Raw genomic sequence first — 21,667 nt, forward strand, 5'->3', positions numbered from 1 at the left:
TAGTCATCAGTATGTGTTTCTGAACATCTGGTACAGTGAGATCCAGATTTCATGGGACCTCTGCAAGTGACACATCTATTTTATGTGCCAGTGGGCAGTTCCAGAATTTGAAAAGGATTGCTTTTTGGTAAGATGGCAGTCCTACTACTTCTTGCATGTCCTTTGCCATATATAAACATGGGTACTATTTGATTCCTGCAGGAATTATGCAACTAGCTGATAGTTCTTTGCTTCCTCCCTTAAAACGTAGGAAAATCTAGGACTTGCACCTAGGGCTTCATGGAGTGAGGTTTACCTGCAGTTTTGTGGGGCTGTGATTGTCCAATTTTACGTGGTTAGTAGGAGAAAGAGATGATACTAAACCACTTTGGGAGTTTTTCAAATGAGAAGTGGACGTCTTCAGGTCATTGTAATATTTGGATAGCAAAATTAGGAACTGTGGTTAGCGAAAAAGGATGCTATTGTCTATGGAGAACTGTGTGTTCTGTTACAGAATTACAGCACTGCACGGACAGCATTGTAGGTGAAAAAGTAGATGCAGTACTCTAACCACTTGGGGAAGTATTCAGACTTGCAGGACTTTCACATGGGTGAACACACAGAGACATACATAAAGTTGTGAGTATGTTGATGGTAAAACTTTGTAATTGGTGTTTAAGCAAATTAAGTAGGGGAAAACCTGATGATTTTCATTCCATGCCAAGTGTCACTTTTTGGCTCTGAAGAAGTCAAGTTTTGCTTTTTATTTCATTTTTTTAATCCTCCTTTTGTTTCTCTGGAAGTGTGTACATAAAAAGGTCAATGGATAAGGTCGATCTAATGCCAGTTCTAGCAAAAAGAATGCTGTAGCTCTTGATGTTTGGCATAGCATTGACGTTATGTGAGGTTGTGTGATGAGGGTGCATGTAAAAAAATTGATTCGGATCCTTGAACAGGACATCATGCACAAACAGCGTGAAGTATGCACAAAAAAACACTTAAAAAAAATCCTGCTAATAATTGAAGCGTTTTTGAAAGTATGTGTATAATTTTGATTAGTTTGGTAAACTTCTGTGTACATAGGGAGAAGTGCTATATATTAGATCTATTGCTTTCACAATCTTTTTCACAAAATCATCTTGATTTTGGAGTGTAGGAAGGTGAGAGCTAGCTTTGTGACAGAGATGACCTTCAGGACTGCATAGCTAATCAAATACTTGCTTTTAGAAGATGAAAATGATCTCATGCTCACCTATCTAAAAGGTGTGGATGTAGGATGGGCTGCCGAAATATGCTAATTTCAGTCTTTCTGGGCCAGTTAGTCATGTGGGAGCTTCATCGGGGGAGGTCTGATAACCATGGACTGTAGCTGCAATAGCACTGCTGAAGTCTGTGCTGCTGTGCCTTTGCTAGGCAGGTTTAAAACTAGTTACGTAAAATCATCCCCGATTGTCCTTCTGGACATGTTCTAGTGTAAAAGGTAGCTTTGTGGTGTTTTCTTTGTGGCAGTTTGTGGTTAATTCTTTTAACTAGAGTCTTCCTGCACTTCAAAACTAGTATAGTAAATACACTCTATAGATTTCTCAGCTGGACTGAGCAGGGAGCTTCATCTTGGTAGTTTAAAGATAGACTTCAAAAGTGAAACGCTGTAAACACTTTCCGTACTAAGTATCCTGTTCTCTGTTCAGTTGGAAAAATAATATGGTGGTACAGTGAGTGGCAATTTTGGAAAGAGAAGGGAAAACACAGAGGAAGAACCTTTGTTAGCTATAGATATCCAGTTTTTCCTAGGCTTGTATTTAAAATATCTTCTTCCCACCCTCCACTATACATAATAAATTAAAGGTAAAGGGTCATCCTTTTGATGATCTTTAATCAAGTGCATCATATCGTATACCAAATAGGTAGTCTGTAGCTATAGATGGGTGCTGGTCAGAAAATGAGATTCGTTACTTAATAGGTTACATCTTAATACCACCACATCTGTACTTTATATGTATTTTATGTATTACACTTTCATTTGTCCGCAAACTCATTGTCACAAATATTCTTTTTTTTTAAATAACAAGGTGTGGAAAACAGGGACTAATGACTCCACTCTAAAACAGATTTCTTTGGAGGCTATTTGACTTGTCTGTAGAAGTCTCATCTCCTACGTCTGTTTATTCTACCTCAAGTTAGTACTGCAAAGATCAATAAAACCACATCTCCTCAGGGGATAAATGGGATGCTTAAATCTCTGGGAGTGTCAGTCTATTACCTTCCAAAGTAGTAAATATGCATGTGCTTATAAAAATTATTCAATAAGTAGCATTAACTGTTTCACTTTGGTGATAAGGAAATGTAAATTATTCTAATACTAGAAACCAATAGTTATTAAATCATGGAAACATGAGTTGAATACTCTTGTATTCTCTCAATCTTTACCTTGCCTTTGCAATATCTTTGAAGTCACTGAGTGCATGTAGGTTACACCTTCCTAAACTACACCTTGTTCTGTGCATTTGATTTTTGTAATCATCTAAAGGTTGAGTCATCCTGGATTCCAGATACCCAGGCAGGGAGAATGAAGGTTGCTATGGGAATCGGAGAGCAAACGTTCTACTAAAATTATACCATTTGTCCACGCGGGTTATGTCAAGAGTGAACCTGGTTCATTATTTCTGATCTCCCCCCCCAGCCCGGCCTCCAATCTGAAAAATATAAATGATGCAAACATGGCTGCTTTTAGTTCATTTTTTTTTCAGCCTGTAGTTTAGTAGTAATTGAGCATATGCAAAGATGATAATTTTCAGTCACTTAATAAATGGCAGTTTATAAATTAGGGATAATACAGTGCATATGATAGCTACGTTCAGAGACTGCTGCAGTATTCATTTTCTTAAGGAATTGCAGAGAAGCTAAGATTACTCGTTACTGTTATTAAAATATTTCATTAAATTTTAAGTAAATGGTAGGTTCCCAAAGGAGCTGGAGAGAAGTCAGATTTGAAGCAAATTCAGTCTTCAGCTTTTATGTGCTTTCAAAACTGTCACTTAATTTTGTACATTAAACAGAATTCAACTATTCTGTTTTATATGCATATGTGTAAGAGCATAGTGTATTATACACTCACCTACATTTTTGGGAAGCTATAAGGCTGTTTTCTTTCACAATTAAAGCATAAATACTTCAGTAGTTTCAATTCAGAGTTGACGGTTTGAAAATGAAACTTTAACGAAAACATAATTCAGTAAATCACATTAGGGTATCACATCTCATTGCTGCTTGTTTAGTGGCCTTGCTTTCAGCGCTGGTTTCTGGGTGTCTGGCTGGGGCAGCAGTGGTCTTCATAGCAAACCCTGAGCACGACAAGGTGCATTACCTTCTGTAGCTCTGTTTATAATGCAAATTACTTCTTCCAAGATACACGGGCTATTTTGTTAACCCACACTTAAATGCTATTTTTATTAAATTAAGTAGAAGATATTTTTGAATGTTCTCAGTGTTAATATCTGACAATGTAATATTAGTTGGCTAGCCAAGTTTCAAATATTAAGTACAGAAAGTACTTGCATAAATACCCTCCAGGAGAAAGTAACCATAGAAATGCCATATATATTTTAAGCATACCATTCAGTTTACGTTATTATACAAGTTTATCGAGGGACTTAGTATGATCTTCAGCTCCTTGTGTGACACGCAAAGTGCGTGCTGCACTAAGAAATACAGGAAACATTTTGATTTTACAACAAATGGGAATAATAAACACTATAGCTCTCATCAGTTATTTAACAAAGACCTAATCTGTAGGTCTTTGTTATGTTCTTAATAATGTTCTTATTGTGATCTCCATTTCTTATGTTTGGCTTGCAGGTTTTGAATACTTTAGAAAATTTGCGTGCATTACACAGAAGCTTTTAAGCAGCTGCTTACCACCTTCTTGTTTGCAATTCTGATTTCTGATCGTATGCTTTTAAAATGCTGATAACATGATGGCTAGCAACATTTCGTCCAAAAAGCTAAACTGAGTTATATCTGCCTGAATTTGATATGTACTTTAAAGTAGCTTCGTATTATAAGTACTAGATGTATACCTGTAATTGATTAATTATTTTTAATTTTTATTATGGTCCATGCATTTGTCTCTTGCATGAAACATAGTCTTATGTTCTTGCACATACTGCTTAGCGTGTTCTTCCAGTGGTATCTACGGTGTTCTGGGATAACTGCCTGCAGTTTTTCTCACAGAGATCCCCAGTTACTTAATGGCAGTTTTATTGGTAGGTCTAGGCTGGCAGACACAAACCACATGAATTTGTGGTAAAGTTGTTGTATAAATGCAATTCAGCCATATTACAGTGTGTCATAAATTGGATACTCGAAATCATGGTAGTGTGTGTTGACTCACTTCAGTGATGTGAAGTTAATGATGTCAACTTAAACCATCTGACAGTCAGCTTTGGAGAAGCTTTGCGAGAAGTCAAAGGGTGGATTTGGAATGCTTTGTCACAAGTCATAGAGGTACACTTTATTTAAGGCTCAGGAATGGCAAGATTTGATAGCCTTGGTAGTTAAAGTTCACTTGCTTTTCAGAAAACATGAGGGGAATTGACAGTAAGATGGGGAAGTAATATCTACTTTGATTAAAACTAAAGGTCATCCCAGTGTATACTGCATGCCTGAGAGTTGTTAAAATGACAGAAATAAAATTTTATTTTATGCTTGGACACTACGAACTGGGTGGCTAACTGGGAGAGGGGTGAAAGGAAGTATAAGCAGTGTTTGGAAAGGGAAGAAGCACTGGAAGAGTCCATCAGAAATTTGAATAAGTACTATATGGGATATTGGACTACTCTGGCTGTATGTGTGTTTATATATTCCCACATGGAATGGAATAATTTAAAAAAACCCAAAGAAATTGAAAATATTCAGAGTTACATTTTCTAGCACCATGTGTTCTGAGGGAGAACCCCCTATCCTTGAAGCTAAGCATGTTGAAATGTGTAATTTATGTTCCAGTGAAACATGATCTTTTCTCTTCTGAGGACTGATTTCACTCAAAGTACAAACCCCTCGTTTTATCAATAGTATGCTATATTGTGGTAAACTAATAGAATTTTCCTGTGATTGCTGATGTTGACTTAATGACTAGCAGCAACCTTTTACGTGCTCTTTTGAATGCTTAAAATTCACAAATTTGCCTTAATTGCTGATAATGAAAATATACTTTCCAGCTCTGTGCTGTAGTTATTAATTTCACCAAAGTGATCCTTCTGAAATGTGTAAGAAAAACTGCTACTCAGAAGAGTCTATAGAATAACATCTGCTTACGAGCAACGTTTAGTCACTAAAACAAATTACTTTTCTTGCAGATTTTGAGGTAATTTTTATAGTAAAAATTGCGTAAGAATAATTTCCCGCAAGGTGTTTTTTATAAGCTGTGCTCTCAATGCTGCATTCTGTGGTTTAAAATCCAACTGTGTGCTTCCTGCTTGGCTAGATGGCAGCCAGTTGCCATCCAAGATTTACCTGAATTTGCAAGCTCCTTCCTTTTGCTTCTCTGATTTTTGGTTCTGGATCAGTGGAAGCAGCTCGGGGTGGGGGAAACAACCTTGGCAGCCACTGTCTGCTGTTTCTCTTCTTTGTGGTTTTACCTCAAGATGCCAACACCCTGCTCCCCTTGAGTCATTTTTGATTAAGTAAATGGTAAGTCTCAGTAGGTGACTGTTAGGATATGGTTAATATAGCAGGTACAATAGCAAATGCTCAAGAAAAGAGCTCATGATGGGGGAACCTGGCACTTACTATTTGTGTGTTGGTACAAACCTTACACTGGTAGGAAATGTCATGCATTATCTACATGTGTGGAGTATCCACAGGGAGCGCTAATTCAACAGGCAAAAAAGAAAATCTGTCATGTCTCCCGCAATAGACCCCGATCCCTGGACATCGTCCTCCAGTGGCAAAACGACCAGTGCTAGATTGATACTGATCATTTTGCAGAAAATGTACAGCCCACTTGCTCTGATTTGTGGGGAAAAGTAATGCTCATTGATGCAATTTGTCTGAATCATGCTCTTTCACTTGAGTATTTATTATGGCAGCCAGCTCTTACTAAAAACCTTTAACTTCTCACCTAGAGACTTGTGGAGCAGCTCCATGAAACACTCTTTAGGATAGCTGACACTATCAGAGGAATTTTATTTTCCTCCAGTGTTTTAATACTGTGGTTTGTTTGTAAATCTTCCTCTTCCACGGGGAAAAGAACCTGAAGTTTATGTTGGTTTGGAAGGGAGAAGTGTTCTCCTCTTCAGATCTTAAGTAGCAAGAAGGGATTCTCAGAATAACTAGCAAATTTTGGGAGGATGACAGGAAAAACTTGCTCTCCCCCCTCCCTCCTCCTTCATAAAATGTGAAGCCATTCAAGGGAAGCTGAATATCTGAGGGTATTGATAAAGATTAAAAGCATTCTCTAGTTTAGAAAATTCAAGGTTGTCTGTTTGCTAAAACGTTGTCTGGCAAGATTTGAACTTTTTGTCCTATTCCATCTCATAGGACACAAGGTCTTTTCTGTAATTTGCCGCCCCAACCCCCTGGTTTCCTTTCTGTCATTCACTAAGTAATTTCTCAGGTGAGGAGAAGGACAGATTGAATACATAAAGCATGCATTTAACCTTAAGTCTGGAATTGTGGTCATAAAGAGGTGTGGTAAGGAGTCTGCTTGAGACAGCAAAGGGAAGCATCTGGTTGGTTTGGCCCAAACTAGGTGAGCTGTTTTGCTGAGATTTCTGGAGGCATTCTCAGGCATTCCGCCAGAACTGCTAGATCCTCTCCACTAATTAGCATGTGTGTTGCAAGGGCTGTGAACCTCTCTCTGGTGTCTATTTGCCTGATGTAAGAAACGGAGTTCTGTAGAACCTCACAGTGGATAGTCAGGTTGTCCTTAGGAGTGTTTTGCATCCAAATAAAGTGTCTGCATAAAGTCCCAGAGAACATTGGCAATTACAGATGTCATACACTCTTAGGTATTTGAAGATAGATCTGTTGAGTATATGCTGTCTTTTGTTCTTCTGAACAGAGATGCTTTTGTAAAACATGTAGTTAGGTCAGCTCCTTTTCTTGCTGAGCATCTGCCTGGTTTAAAGCATTGAGGGAAAGGAGGAGCTTCCTTCCATATACCCGAGTTTCAACAGACTGAGAATTTCTTGGGAACGTAGATTACTTTTCCTCCGCTGGTACCGGAAGGAATATTTAAGGCTTCTAGACCTATCAACAAAAAAGATCCCTTCTCCCACTTTTCCTCCCTCCCCCAGATCCAACAGCCTTATCAGCCAAAGCAATAGTATGCAGACCTACAAAATACAAAGTCTGATTATCGTAGCTGTGCAACTAACAGCAAGGGAGCTTGGAAGTGTGACTAGTAAGCTACTGGATGGTAGACCAATGACTAAGATGTCTGTAGTCCATCAAATGATTGTCTTCACAAAATAGAAGATACTATGTTGTAAGGATGTGCAGCAAGTGTCCGCAAGTGAGAGAATTTAAAGCTCTGAAATAGGAATTGAATGTGTAAAGAATGGAGCACAGGATCATTTCTAGTATATGAATAAATTGACTAGCCAATTTAAAAAGTGCACGACACGTCGGTAAATAACAGCTGCTCCCTGGACTGTAAATCTGTGCCGAGGTCCCTGGAGAGCTCATGGCCCCTGGAGGTGCTGATGGCAGTCCAGCGGAACAGCAGCGGCATCAATGGAAGCAGCAGATTGGGAAGAGTACCTAAGAACACAAAACAGTTGAGACGGACTGCCTCCTTCACAGCTTGTTTTCTTGTGGTTGTCTTAGGCTTGTCCTTTAGAATCGGTCCTAATGACATTTGTGCTCTCTTCTGTAAGGTTTTTCCTCACAAGGAACCACCCTGTGGAGCAGGCGATGAGGAGGCTGAGCGAAAAAAAGCCAAAACAAAACCCCAAAGGAAATAATGTTTTGTTAGCTGAGACAATGAAGATATGTAGCAACTGGTTTTTCAGTTTTTCCCTTAACAGAGATTATGTGGATTTCTGATCAGGGAAAACAGAACAAAATAGTGGATGGGGGTGGGGAGAGCTTGTTTTCAGTCTCTTCTGAGGGGAGAAATAGAATTGTGAAAGCAGAGGCAAGGACTGAAAAGAAAAAGAAACGTGCCCTGGTGATTAGCTGCCATCCTGATTGTCAGAGGTATAGTTCTGTTTGTTCCGTCACTTTTGGAGTCTCTGTCTGCAAATTACATGCCAAGTGAAAATTAACTCGCTCCTTTGAAACTTCATTGGTAGGATGTATGTGTCTCAGCCTTAATAACTATTATATAACAAGTAATTCCAATTTTACTGTGCATTGTTTGCTTCTTTAAAATAATTGAGGTCAAGCTGGCTGCTACCCTGAGGTGGCAATAATGGAGAATTATGTGCTTATTCCTTGTAATGGGAGGGAAGCAGTAATCAAGAAAGGACAATTGATATGGATCTCATTATCTGGTTCCATCTTTCCAAGATGCTTTCAGAATATCTCACTTTGTGTTCTAGGATCCTTTCTTAAGATTTTTTTTCTCATTAGCATAGTAATGTTCACAGAGGCTACTGGGGGTCTTCATCCAGATGGAAACTTTGTGGATAGAATTCCTTTCTGTTTGCAGATCAAAGAGGTTCTGTTTGGTCAAAAGCTCAGGTTTTATTGTAAGCAAAGTGTACAAATGTGTTACTTGTGTAACTTAAGCATGTTTGTGGTCATCTGGTCATGTATGTGTTTCTACACTAGATGCTTTTAAAGCTGAAATGCATAATTCTCTTTAAGAGATTTGTGTTATATATTGCAGTACTTCTAGCAGCAACCTCTGTATAGCTCTTACGCTTTAATTATATATTAAGCTGCCTTCCTAGCTTGCATGCTATTGATGGAATTCCATTAAAAGATCTATGGATTGAGTTTACTGAAGAAAAGACAGAAGTCTATAAATCCTTATCAGAAAATTTCTTCTGTCAAGTAGTAAGATGCACGTAGCAAGTGAGTTTGAGAATGGTTTTCAGAAGTTAAGCCAAGGCAAAAGTTCTCTTGCTCTGCAGTGGTTAGGTATAAATGCTTTAACTCAAAACAAAAATGCATTAAATTGGGGAAAAAAACCACCTTTTACTGCAGCTGCAGGCTTCTTAATTGGAGAGGTGTACCTTTTGAGCTGGTGATTAACAGTATTTACATAGTCTTTTTGCATATATTTATGCTCTTTCCTTTTTCAGAATAAATAGTTGAAAGTAGGAAAGTTTCATGGAAATACTAGGTGGGAACTGTGAACTTGAGCTGGATTGGTAGCTAGTGTGTCAAATTAATGACTGGTGTGATTCCTTTAGTGACGTTGGAGTTCCAGGTATTTATATCTTACATTTTAATATATACTTGATATATACTTTCACATATATTGGTTGTCTGTTTTAACTTTTAATTTTTACAATGTGACAGTTTGTGGTGGTGTTGATGAAATACAGGTCAAGACTGCAAGAGTCGCCCTTGCTCAGGGTCAGAATTGATGACTATATTAGGTTTACATGGCGACTCAATGTGTTGGGTTTGCAATTACTTAAAAGGTTTTTATTTTTTGTCTGTGGCATTTCTTCTGGCACTCATCTGCTTTTGCTTTTACGAAAAGCAGTGTCTTATATTTCAAAAAAAAAAAAAGAAAAGAAAAAACCAAACCCCTGTGGTATATGCTTGTTTAACAATGAGAACCAAGGTCCTGACTCATTTCACTTATGACTTGTTCTAGGGTGGTTTGAAAAGCTGATCTCTCCTTGTGTCCTTTCCCAATGTCTTCTGAAATGTTTTTCTTTTGGTCTAAAAGCAAGAAACTGGTATTTCCAGGAAGTATATGTGTGTGATAGAGAGAGAGAGATATGGTGTTTTCTTATAACAATTTATTAAAAACAAACAAACAAAGCAACCTACCAAACAAACAAAAAAAACCCCAAAGCAAACTGGCTATTTCCCAACCTTTGAAGGCAATAAACTTCTCACAAGGGCAACTTGACTTAGAGATGGTAAGAAAGTGGTCCGTGTTGCATATCTGTTACTATTTAAATGTCTAAAGTTTTTCCTACACAACTATTTATTTTTGCAGATGCTCTGCCTTTTATATAAGCACGGTGTTGTTTATTTTCCCATGTTTTTAATAGTTGTTTTCAACTTGCATGCAGTCAGTAATGGAAAGGATTTAAAAATAAAAATCACTGCATTAAATCTTTCAGAGGAATTGCCTAGAGATAAGTAGGCAGACAATGTGCTGCTAGTGGTGGTGCACAGAGAATACTACAGTAGAGCAAAGAGTTATTAACTGATGGAGCCAAATGTCTCCTTGATGAATTATTTCTAGCACGTCACAGAGGAGCTTGATGATACAGCCTTTCTATGGGTTCTCAGCTAAAAGAATATTTTCCTTTTTCTCTGGAGTGTTTGGAATTTTTCATACACATGGGTAGGCATATCTTAATACCTACTAGAAAAGGATTTGATATGTGTGAAGACTGATACCAAAAAAGGAAAATGCCATACGATTGTGGCTGGGGAAGTTTGAAGAGTCTTCCTCAGGTTTTATATTGCAAAAGAAGGGTAGGAAGATCTGAAGTATTTAAATTGTTATATAGAAAGACAGGATTGGTGACACTACTTATTTTCTTGGCCAGCTCCACATGGCCTGTATGACAAAGGGACAGTGTCTGCTTGCCCTTGGAGGTAATATGGCTGGTGTCATTCTTCCTTTGCTTCAGGGAGCTTGAAATCACTGTGTCCTGGGAGATGCCCCTGAGACAGCGGTGGATTGGGCAGTTTTGTAGATGGCTTAAAGCTGGTGTTTGCTTTAGGTTGTTGTGATGTGCTGTGTTAGTTGGGTGAAATTCTGTAGGATTACTAATTCTAGAAAGAAAGATGTTCTGATTATCATAATACTCATCTGGGCTGGACAAACAGACTTAGGCCTGTTAGTCCTGGAGTCTGGATAACAGGAGCATTTCCATTGTAAATAAAATCATACCAAAAGCAGTCATATGCTCTCCCATTGAGGTGTGGCTATTCAGTTTTCTTCCTTTGAAGTTTCTATTTATCTTTGTTTTAGGATGGGAGGAAAAATCTTTAACAGAGAGTTTATTATTATACTTAATAGTTGGTAATCTCTTTTTCTCTTTATAGTTTCAGAAACAAATTGAAGCCTTAAATCAAAAATGACATTCATGTTTTGCAAGATGATTTCTCTGCATGGGAAAGATTAATATATTAGGTAGTATTTTAACAAAATACTGAATTACTGTAATTTTTTCTTTTATCACAGAAAGTACCGCCATTTTTCATTACTATTAAATTAATTTTTAGCAGCTAATTGTAACTTATTTACTGTATGAAAGAATGTTCTTTCTTCTGATTATGTCTGAAATACGTTTCTTTGCAATCCTACAGTATCTCACATCTTTTTCTGCCTATCTTTCACATATTGTCAGGGTGACCCCAAGAACAGAGTCGTGTCTGCTTACCCATTTGTTTGGGACCTTGTCATGTAACCTTTTGTTCCTGTATATCATGGTTGGCAGCGTGTTCACTAACAGGAAGATCCAGGAGGTGCAATTCCAGCTGCGGAGGAGTAGTTAGCAGTTGCTGTGGCTGGGGTAAGCAGGGAAAGCAATCACGCAGGATTTTAAGATTAGCCAGGGAGAGGAGGAAGCAGGCAGCAGCAGAAGCTGTGAATTGCCTGTTCTGGAGCAAGCGGTAGAGAGCAGATGACCTGCTGAGAAAAACATCAGAGATGATTCCCATTGCAATTCAGTCTTCTGTGAGGCTGTCATTGGGTGGCAGGTTACTTTTAGGGTAGTGTTATTTAGAAGAATTATATTGGGTTAGCGTGGCAAGGTTTTGGTAGTAAGGGAGCTACTGGGGTGGCTTCTGTGAGAAGCTGCTAGAAGCTTCCCCCATGTCCAATAGAGCTAGTGCCAGCTGGCTCCAAGACAGACCCACCGCTAGCCAAGGCTGATGGTGGTAGGGCCATCAGTGATGGTGGTAGGGCCTCTGGGATTTAAGAAGGGGAAAAAAATGCTGCGCAACAGCAGCTGGAAGAGAGGAGTGAGAATATGTGAGAGCAACAACTCTGCAGACACCAAGGTCAGTGAATAAGGAGAGGGAGGAGGTGCTCCAGGCACTGGAACAGAGATTGCCCTGTAGCCCGTGGTGAAGGCCATGGTTAGGCAGGCTGTCCCCTTGCAGCCCATGGAGGTTAACGGTGGAGCAGATACCTACCTACAGCCTGTGGAGGACCCTTACTGGACCAGGTGGATGCCCCAAGGAGGCTGTGACCCCGTGGGAAGCCCACGCTGAAGCAGGCTCCTGGCAGGACCTGTGACCCTGTAGAGAGAGGAGCCCGTGCTGGAGCAGGTTTGGTGGCAGTACTTGTGACCCTGTGGGGGATCCATGCAGGAGGATTCTGTTCCTGAAGGACTGCATGCCGTGGAAATCACCCATGTTGGAGCAGTTTGTGAAGAACTGCAGCCTTTGGGAAGGAATCGCATAGGAGAATTTTGTGGAGAGCTCCCTCCCGTGGGAGGGACCCCGCACCAGAATAGAGGAAGAACAAGAGGAGACAGGAGTGGCAGAGACAAGTGTGATGAACTGACCACAACCCCCATTCCCTGTCCCTCTGAGCCACTGGAGGGGAGGAGGGAGAGAAATCAGGAATGAAGTTGAGCCTGACAAGAAGGAAGTGGTGGGGGGGTGTGTTTTAAGATTTGGTTTTGTTTTCTTATTATCTTACCTTGATTTGATTGGTAATAAATTAATCTAATTTCCCCGAGTCGAGTCTTTTTTGCCCATGATGGTAACTGCTGAGTGATCTCTCCCTGCCCTTACCTCGATCCACAAGCCTTTTGTTGTATTTTCTCTGCCCTGTCCAGCCGAGGAGGGGGAGTGATAGAGCGGCTTTGGTGGGCACCTGGCATCCAGCCATGGTCAACTCACCGCAAGAATACGGACAATAGCTGAGAATTTGTGGCAGGCCAAAAGGTCTGAATCCCTTTCAAGCTTCAGGAACAGCTGTCAATAGGGAACACATAATGTGGTCTGTTTGTTCTGCTGCAACACTGAAGATGGGGAAAGGAGCAAACCATGTATATGAGCTGGTCTCTTCGTAGCCCGAGGCTTCCTCTTACTGAACATTTTGCATTTAAGTAAATGCTACTAATATTAGATATATGCATGCATGTAATTCCTTTTAATACATGGAGTCCTGATAGTTCTTTCAGGGTTTTTATTTTATATCTAGCATTGAGTTGTATTTCTGATGTTTGAGTGCATTTGTGGGAATATGTGGTTTCTGTTCCATGTTATGAGAAGCTATTTATAGGTGAAGAGGGGATCCAAAGCTGAAACAAGAGTGGAAAGAGAAGTGGGTTGGAGACTTGGTGAGGAGACTGGGGCAAATAGTCTTTGCTGTTGTAAAAAGTAGAGAACTACTAGTTTGAGCTGTCTGTATTTGCAAATAAGGAGGATTGAGAGCTGTAATGTACTAAAATAAACCTCTGTAAGAGCAGACTCATTCAAAATTAAGCAAGTTATTTCACTTTGGAAAATGAAAGTTACAATTTAACTTTTTCCAAATCAAAGCTTTTAATTCTGCCTTTGAAACCAGCTTTGGGTGCTGATAAATCAAGCACTCAGCCTCCCCTCTCCCCGAGATAGGAAAAAGTAGACCCACAAGTACGATAGAGGATAATGCTATAGCTGCATGGCCTAGTGTCTGTCCTGTTAAGGGTTAATGTGTTTAACGAGTTTCGTCTAGCATGGTTTGGTATTAGCTCCTCTTTGATTTATTCTTTTAGAACAACCACACTTCAACTCTTCTAAAATCTTTTGTCAATGACTTTTTTAAAATAAAATTGGCAAGCGTGTAAAAAATTCAGTTCTTTCAATAATAGACGTTATTTCCTTCCCATTTTGCCACAGAGTTGTTCTGTGACTGTCTAGAATGGGGCAGGTTATTCCTTTTTGTTATATTCATTCAGCACCTTAAACAGAGCGGTTTTGATCAGTGCTTGAGCAGCAAATGTTCAGCAAGTTCTAATACTTTGAATGCTACACAGAAATTGCCATCCCTGGTCTCTTACGCTGTGTCACGTCTGTAGAACAGCTGCTGGTACCACAACTCTAACGTGAAGTTAGGTAGCGCAGAAAGGATGAATCAAAAAGGCTTCTTTAAAATTATCTTAGGTCAGCTAGAGAATAGTACAACTCAGAGCAATACGTTGTTTTGGCTAAAGGGAGAATAAATCATTGATTTTATTTAAATTTCTTCTACTTTAGGAAGAATATAGTTAATAAAAGCCTGTAAAGCTTTGGGCTAGGTGATAGATGCAAACATTTAGTTAATTTTCCAAATGTTTTCTAAGCGCTTTTGTCAGTTTATCTTATGCTTCTGTCTTAGCTGCAGAAGAATATAGTTGCTGTTTATTAATGGGGAAGGGAAAATGGAAACGTTTAAAATTTGAAGTTTCCAAGTTTTATTTTGGATTTTATTTCCTTTGGAAATCAGTGTTTCTCACAAAAAAAAAAAAAAAAAAAGGTAGGAAAACCAGTCACTTAGAAATGAAAATAGAACATTTCTGTTGCAGTGAAGCATGAGAACGTCAGCTTTTCAACTTCACATTCTTATTCAGGATGGCAAAAGGAGGGAAGCAGTTTTCCATAAAATTACATTGTGCAGTCTTCCAGGGAGAAGATGATCTTTTTTCTTCTAGCCGTCCCTGAACTTGCCTCCCTGAGCTCTTTTCCTGAGGGAGGAATATTTGCGCGAGTGTGTGTCTTTGGTGCCCTTGTTTTTGCTTTGAAGCAACCCTCTGTCTGTGCTGTGAGCTCAGTTACATGGTGTGTGACTTCCGAAAGCAGAGCACCGCCTGGAGTTCTAGCGGTTCCCTAAGGCTGCGTATTGTGGGGGTCTGTGTCACCTTCTGACTGATTCTGTTTTCTGTCAAAGAGAATTAAAATTGACTGTGGCTTCTACTGAAGCTGACCTCTGTTTTAAATGTTGACTATTAAAATGTCATTATTGTAACCTTCAGCAAGGCATTTAGCTAAATTTCCTTACAAACCTTGCAACAACAGCTTTTCGCTTAATTCTAAACTTGTTTGAAGTCTTCAGATATTTTTTCTGAAAGCTTTGGATACCTCAACTATGAACCTATAAATTTTGGCAATAAGTTTTTTTGCAAGGTAAGTGTGAGAAAGAGGCCTGTCATGTGCATGTGCAATTTCCTACAGGCTGTAAAAACGGGGAAATAGTTTCAAACATCTCCTTTTTCTGTTGGGTTTAGGAAGGATTTTGGAAGCCTGCCAATTTGTTTAAAGAACAGCCCGCTCAAATAACGTTGTTTATATCTGCTATACAAGCATGCGTTTCATCTTCATCTGGATGGTCCAAATCTAGAAACAGATTAACTTTCTCCCTGACAGCTGGTATTCATATCTGATAGTAAATAAGTTCTCTTAGGTTGCATCCTATGCTAATGTCTGTAAACTTACAAGTTACCTGATTTTGTAAAAACAATTCTTTACTGATGCTTGAGAAATGAAAAATGTATGTTCTTATCTGTGATTAGATATTTTATGTAGGAAAGGAGGAGGAGGGACAGTGTAGCTTTCTTGGGTGTTTCAGATCACATATAAAGGAGAGATAATCTAAGCCTAAATTACTAATGGAGAAGGAAGTAGTATTTTCATACTTTTCCTTATGAAGACTTTCAGAAAGTATGACTCACACTATTAAACCTAATATGAACCTACTATTTTAAGAGACGATTTTCTCTAACATAGTCTTGACATTTTTACAGGCCTTTGGTAGTCTCAAGCCCTTCGTTTTTGTAGGTAAGTATATGGTATATTTGGATCAGAACATTAACATCCATTTGTGGTAGTTCTTCACGTTTAGTCACTATATCAACCCATAAGAATTTAGCAGCTACATAGTGGTATTTCGTATGATAGCAGATGTTTTTGGATCTTTACAGATGATGAGCCAAGTTGAGGGACAACAGAAGAATCTTGTACAAGCCATTGAAGCTCTCCCAAGTTCTGGGCCTCTTTCTGCCTTGGATCAGGACTTGCTGCTTTTAAAAGCTACCTCTGCTGCCACCCTGAGCTGCCTTGGAGAATGCCTGACTCTGTTACAGCAAAGCATGCATCAAGTGGGCCAGCATCATAACAGGACACTGTCATCAGGTGAGCGCAAGCTCTCTTGGGTATTATTTTATGTGCCTTGGAGTTTTTTATTATGATACTGAAGCAGGCAAAATTAACTGTTCCTCAGAGAGGAGTTGGGGTGAGCAGCTTGTAAGTTTCTACAGTCTCAGCTATCATAATTTTTCTCTTTGCCTAAAAAAAGATGCAAAATCTATTGAAATCAGAAGACAGGAGGAAAAGAGGTTGTCCTAAGTCTTCTCAGGGAAATCAGGTTCTGAAAACAGTAAGACAAAAAAAAAAAAAAGGGTGGACATAGAGAGCAGGCAGATAAGCCTGTATTCTTAATGACAGTGCATAACCTTTTTGGTTGGCTTGTTTTGCTTTTTTTTCTTCTTTGATTGAAATCACAATACAGATTTGTTTGATAAAAATACATACAATATTATGCAATGCTACAATGAAAAATCATATTTCTAGTTTTCTACATGGAAGGATGCTGCTGAGGCAGATTTATTCCAGTCTTTTTTTTTTTTTAATCTGGAAAGAATTCTCCATGCTGCTGTTTAAAAAAAAAAAAATCTGTGGCAAATTTCTATGAGCCTAAAATGTTGAACGGTGTGATTCTGTGTTGAGCTCTGCAGCCATGAACCTCTCAGTCCCCATGCAGCTTATTTTTTTCAGTTCACCCAGTTCTGTGTCTCTGTCCACAATGATGGAATTGGGCCTTTAGCTTTCTGAAAGGGTGGTCAGTGTTTTTCCATGCACACACTGCACTGCCTACTCTAAGAGCAGGAACAGGACTTGATATCAGAGGAGCAGCATCAGCAGAACTCTGGATGTGGGGTGGCTTTTTATGTTTCCTTCGGGTGCTTCAACAACATACCCCCCAACCTGTCCTTACTTACAGTAGGTATACTACGCGGCAAGATATGCCCTGAGGGCTGCTGAGACAGCTAGGTAGGAAGCCCCCTGAAGAATTCCCATGGTGGGGAAAATAGAAATGTGAGAGGGTCAGCTGAGAAGTAGGCAAATGTTGTAAAAAGGGTTCTTGGGAAAACCAGTGTAAAAACTTTGACGCTTAAACTATGGTATATCATGACTTTCCCGCATCCAGATTCTGATATATTTCATAAAGGAACATAAATAAACAAACACTTTTTGTATTTTCTGTATTCTGGTTTTCTTGTAGAAAATGCAAAAAAACCCTTGCACATATTTAAATAGTAATGATAAAGTGCATTTAATTAAATTATTTGATATAATTTCATTTCAAAAGAGAATGGTTTGGAAGAAAGATGAAAAGCATCCTTCAAAGAAAAGTCCCTTTCTAGTTTCTAAGTCCCTGAAGGTTGTTTTTCATGTCTGTGTGATCTAAGTGAACTGTCAGAGATAGGTGACTTGAGTTGTACATGTCCTTGAGTCTGTGTCCAAATAATCTTCTGTTAAATCAGTGTCTGTATTTTGACTTGATAATGATTTTTGAGGATTTGTGCACAAGAACAGAGAAAAACAAGCCTAACATTAGTAGTAATTGCTGAAAGGGAATCCCATATTTTTTGAGGAAAAAAAAAAAAAGTGGAAAGCCAGAACTATAAAGTACTTAATAAAATTTAGTAAGTGTTTTTGTTTGTTCCTCCTAAGACTTGTTCAAGAATCCTTTCAGGAGTCAAAATTCTGTAGCACTGGTTCACACCAGCATCTTTGGTGTAACTGTGAGAACCTGAATGCGAACAGTTAATTATTCAGAGTGTACGTGTGCTTATTCTTTGGTACGTATTTTAAGAAAAAAAAAGAAATGAACTAAAAGCTGCTGAAATATTTAGTCCCTTGTTCCTGACTGAAAGTCTGTGAGACAATCTTTTTATTTTTTTCCCTTTTCTTTTCCCCAGGCGTTGTTATGCAACACAGTTGCCTGAAAGAACCTGGCCTACAAGTCTTGATTACTGATTTTTCCTACACGTTTAATCTTGTCCAGGCGTACTTTGATAGACTTAACATTTCTGCTGAGTGGGTGGCGTTTCAGAGTCATCAAAGCTGCATAAACTCATACCTAATCAGAATAATGCCTTTAAGTAATCCTCTAGCAAACTCTAATTCTGAGACATGATATATTTCATTTCGATTCTGTGTCCTCCAGGTGAATTTTTTTAATTTCGTACCCAGAAGGTGCAACCAAAAGATGACCTTTACTGTCACCTGTTGATACTGTCAGGTGAAAATGACTCTTGTTAGTTTAAAAGCCATATGTTCTTTTGACAGGAAGCCTCAAGTGCCTTTCCCATGAGATGTGATGGCCCTGTGCAATTTATTGCCAAATGTTTCCATCCCAGTGCAGTCTAATTACTTGCTGCATGGTGTCCCAAGATGCTTGTGAGTGTTGTGGGGCAGGATCCACAGAATTTTGCAGAGAGAGACAAGATAGGAATTTGATAACATTTTCTTGTTTCTAGCCTGCAGTTCATGAAAGCAGTCCAGTCCAGCAAAGCAGCACAGTCCTGCTCATGTGTAGTGTGAGAAATAGTCAGTGGCTTTGCTTTGGTGATTTGAACTTACCTTTGAGTTTACCTTCCTTCAGCATTAAAAGCAGTCACTATTATGCCATAAAGAGAGAGAACTGCCTGAAAAGTAGATACCTATCTACCTTCTCTCTTTTCTCTGTAGCTTTGCTCTGCTTGTGTCCTTGAAGTCTTTATGGCTGATTACGCAAGGATTGCAGATGACTTCTCTGTGCACCGTAGGCCTTGCAGTCTTGCTGCTTCTAAAGCAAGGACTTTAAGTTGCTGAGAGTTTTCTGACCTAGTACTTATGGAATTCACTCATGAAGATTACAATTAAATAGTAGCTATTTTAAACAGATATACAGACCTTTATCGTTTTACACAGAAAAATATGGCTCCTTTCTTTTGATGTAAATATTTTTATTGCTTTGTTTTCCAGTAACGAAAGCAGCTCGGCATGCAGTTTAGTGGAATCTTATCCAGAATCTAGGATTGTGTAGGTCTTGACTTTAGATATTTTTATGGCATCCTTTGTCGTGGAATATTTTAAGGATGACATGATTTTTCCTCTTCGTTTTCATGTTTCTCACGAGTTGTCAGTCTTAGACCTCAAGCCTACAAGCAGACGTGAAGATTAAACTGAAGTCTTCAATCTTGTCTTGAAGGGTAGTCAACACATGTTTTATTTCCACTCTAAAGCTTCAAGGAAGGGTTTTTGTGATTGTCTTTTTTGTTAGTGCTTGATTTTGGAAGTGCATAAACAAGAACAGTCAGTGAAGCAAAATCCTCTCTGTGTTTCTACTTTTGAGTCAAAATAATGTCAAATAATGTCAAATTCATTTCTAGCTGAGCTGGAGCACCTCTCCCATGAAGACAGGCTGAGAGAGCAGGGGTTGTTTAGCCTGGAGAGGAGAAGGCTCCAGGGAGACCTTATAGCAGCCTTCCAGTACCTAAAGGGGGCCTACAGGAAAGGTGGAGACAGACTCTTTATCACGGACTCTAGTGATAGGACAAAGGGTAATGGTTTTAAACTAAAAGAGGGAAGATTTAGACTAGATATAAGGAAGAAACTTTTTACACTGAGGGTGGTGGAACATGGGAACAGGTTGCCCAGAGAGGTGGTAGGTGCCCCATCCCTGGAAACATCCAAGGTCAGGTTGGACGGGGCTCTGAACAACCTGATCTAGTTGAAGATGTCCCTTCTCATTGCAGAGGGGTTGGACTAGATGGCCTTTAAAGGTCCCTTCCAACCCAAACTGTTCTGTGATTGTATGATTTTCTTATTGGCCAAGAATGTCACCATTTGGGTACAGATAAAGTATTTGCTACTCAGCATTAAGTGCCTTGTGACAAGCTTGAGTTCATTTAGCATGCAGATAGGAAACAGGTGCCTTTTAAAATAAAAATGTGGAGAATAAACTTTTGTCTTCACTTCAGAATTTAAAATTTGTAGGGTTATTTTTTCTGCCTGTGTAGCCCTTGGCAGAAGAGTGTCTCTAGAGCCTATTGATTGCTATGGTTAATGTTCTCCCCTCCCAAACTGCAAACAGAGCAAACTTAACTGTTTTTTTTTTTTTTTTAAAGTAGCTTTACCAGGTTATGTTGTATATTAAGTCTGTTATTTTATTTTTGTGTTTTGGCAGACAGAATCCTGTTTGTAGTAGCAGCCTGTACAGATAAACAGATAGTTTGAGTTTCATGTTAGCCATTAATTTACTGAATAAAGCATCTCCCTCCTAGGAATTCCCTCCTATATTTTTTCTGTTTCTCACTTGCCCAGTTTTCCAAAGTGTAAAATAGAACGTGTTTTTTTTCCTGAGGATTTTTTCAAAACAAACCCCAAACCCGTCCTCACTATAGATTTTCTGAAGTTCATTAGCTTCCATAGCAGCAAATGGGTTGAAGATGATCCTGGAGTTGGGGGCAATGTACTTGAACTTTGCTTTAGCAGATTCTCTGTTGCCTCCTTTTTGGAGAAAGTAAATGGACAGGAAAGACAAAATCTAGATGCTTTCAATTTGGTGACAAATGACAATTAGGGATTCTCCTGCAGCTGAGAAGGCAGGAAGAGAGAAAATTAAGCAGAGGAGTCCTCTTTCTTGCTTCACACCCCACCCCACCCTTCAACCCCCAGAAATGCTTGTGGGCAGGGAACGGTGAGAAGAGACGACAGGGGAGACCAGACTCTTTGTTACTGGTGTAATTTGCTAAATTTGGCATGGTGGGTCAGGTCTCCCTTAAATACATCATCACTAGACTTGCTTCTGTGGAGAATAACCAAAACAATTTGCTGTTCTATCTAAATGCTAATACCTTATTCCTTATATGTTCTTCTTTCTTTGGAAGATAATGTTATTTTCTAGTCCCTGCAGAGCATTGGCAAATACAAGGTTGTCTTTCTAATCTGAAAAGCAGATGTGCAGCTGCCTCTTGCTGTTGCTGGTTCAGCCTGCAGTAGGATTTAGCAGAGAGACAAAACTGTTGCATCCATCCCTGGCAGGGGATGGAATTGAGATCTAATCTTGGTCTCTGCTCGAGGCCTACTGCTGTATAGTTAAGGGGGTATTTGTTAGAGTATAGTTACAGTATTTTGTAAGAGTTCTTTTAATAGATGTTAGTTTACAATTGTGCAAGGAAAAAACATGAGTTTTTTTCAATCTATAAACCCAGACCAGGGGACTTAAAAATAGAAAGGTTTTTGTTATAGAATTGAGGTGGGTGTTAGTCATACGTCATGCATCAATTATCATGCAAAAATGTAGTTTGAAGGTACATCAGGTACCTAGAAAATCAGAACCAGGAAAAAAAAAATATCAACATTGCTTAACTGAAAAATCTACTGTAAACCTTCTCTTTGTGGAGAATTTCCCTCCCTCCTGCTGTGTGCACCTGTGAAAGGGAAACACGTGTTTCCTGAGGGCATTTGTGTGGGATACAGAGTATTGTGCCATCTGAAATAGGTGTGTGTTTTGTGAACT

The 21,667-nt window shown here is 39.1% G+C and overlaps 1 protein-coding gene across 1 annotated transcript in view; it reads left to right on the forward strand.

Annotated features, from left to right (window-relative positions):
• The window catches only part of OSBPL10 (oxysterol binding protein-like 10), an 87,042-nt gene that overhangs the window by 21,616 nt on the left and 43,759 nt on the right, over nt 1–21,667 (forward strand). The window contains exon 5 of the mRNA XM_009891980.1: nt 16,020–16,230. Within this exon, the coding sequence (XP_009890282.1) occupies nt 16,020–16,230 (211 nt within the window). The remainder of the gene's footprint in view (nt 1–16,019; nt 16,231–21,667) is intronic.

This window comes from Charadrius vociferus, unplaced genomic scaffold (genome assembly GCF_000708025.1).
Source record: "Charadrius vociferus isolate BGI_N301 unplaced genomic scaffold, ASM70802v2 scaffold349, whole genome shotgun sequence".
Lineage (NCBI taxonomy): Eukaryota > Metazoa > Chordata > Aves > Charadriiformes > Charadriidae > Charadrius > Charadrius vociferus.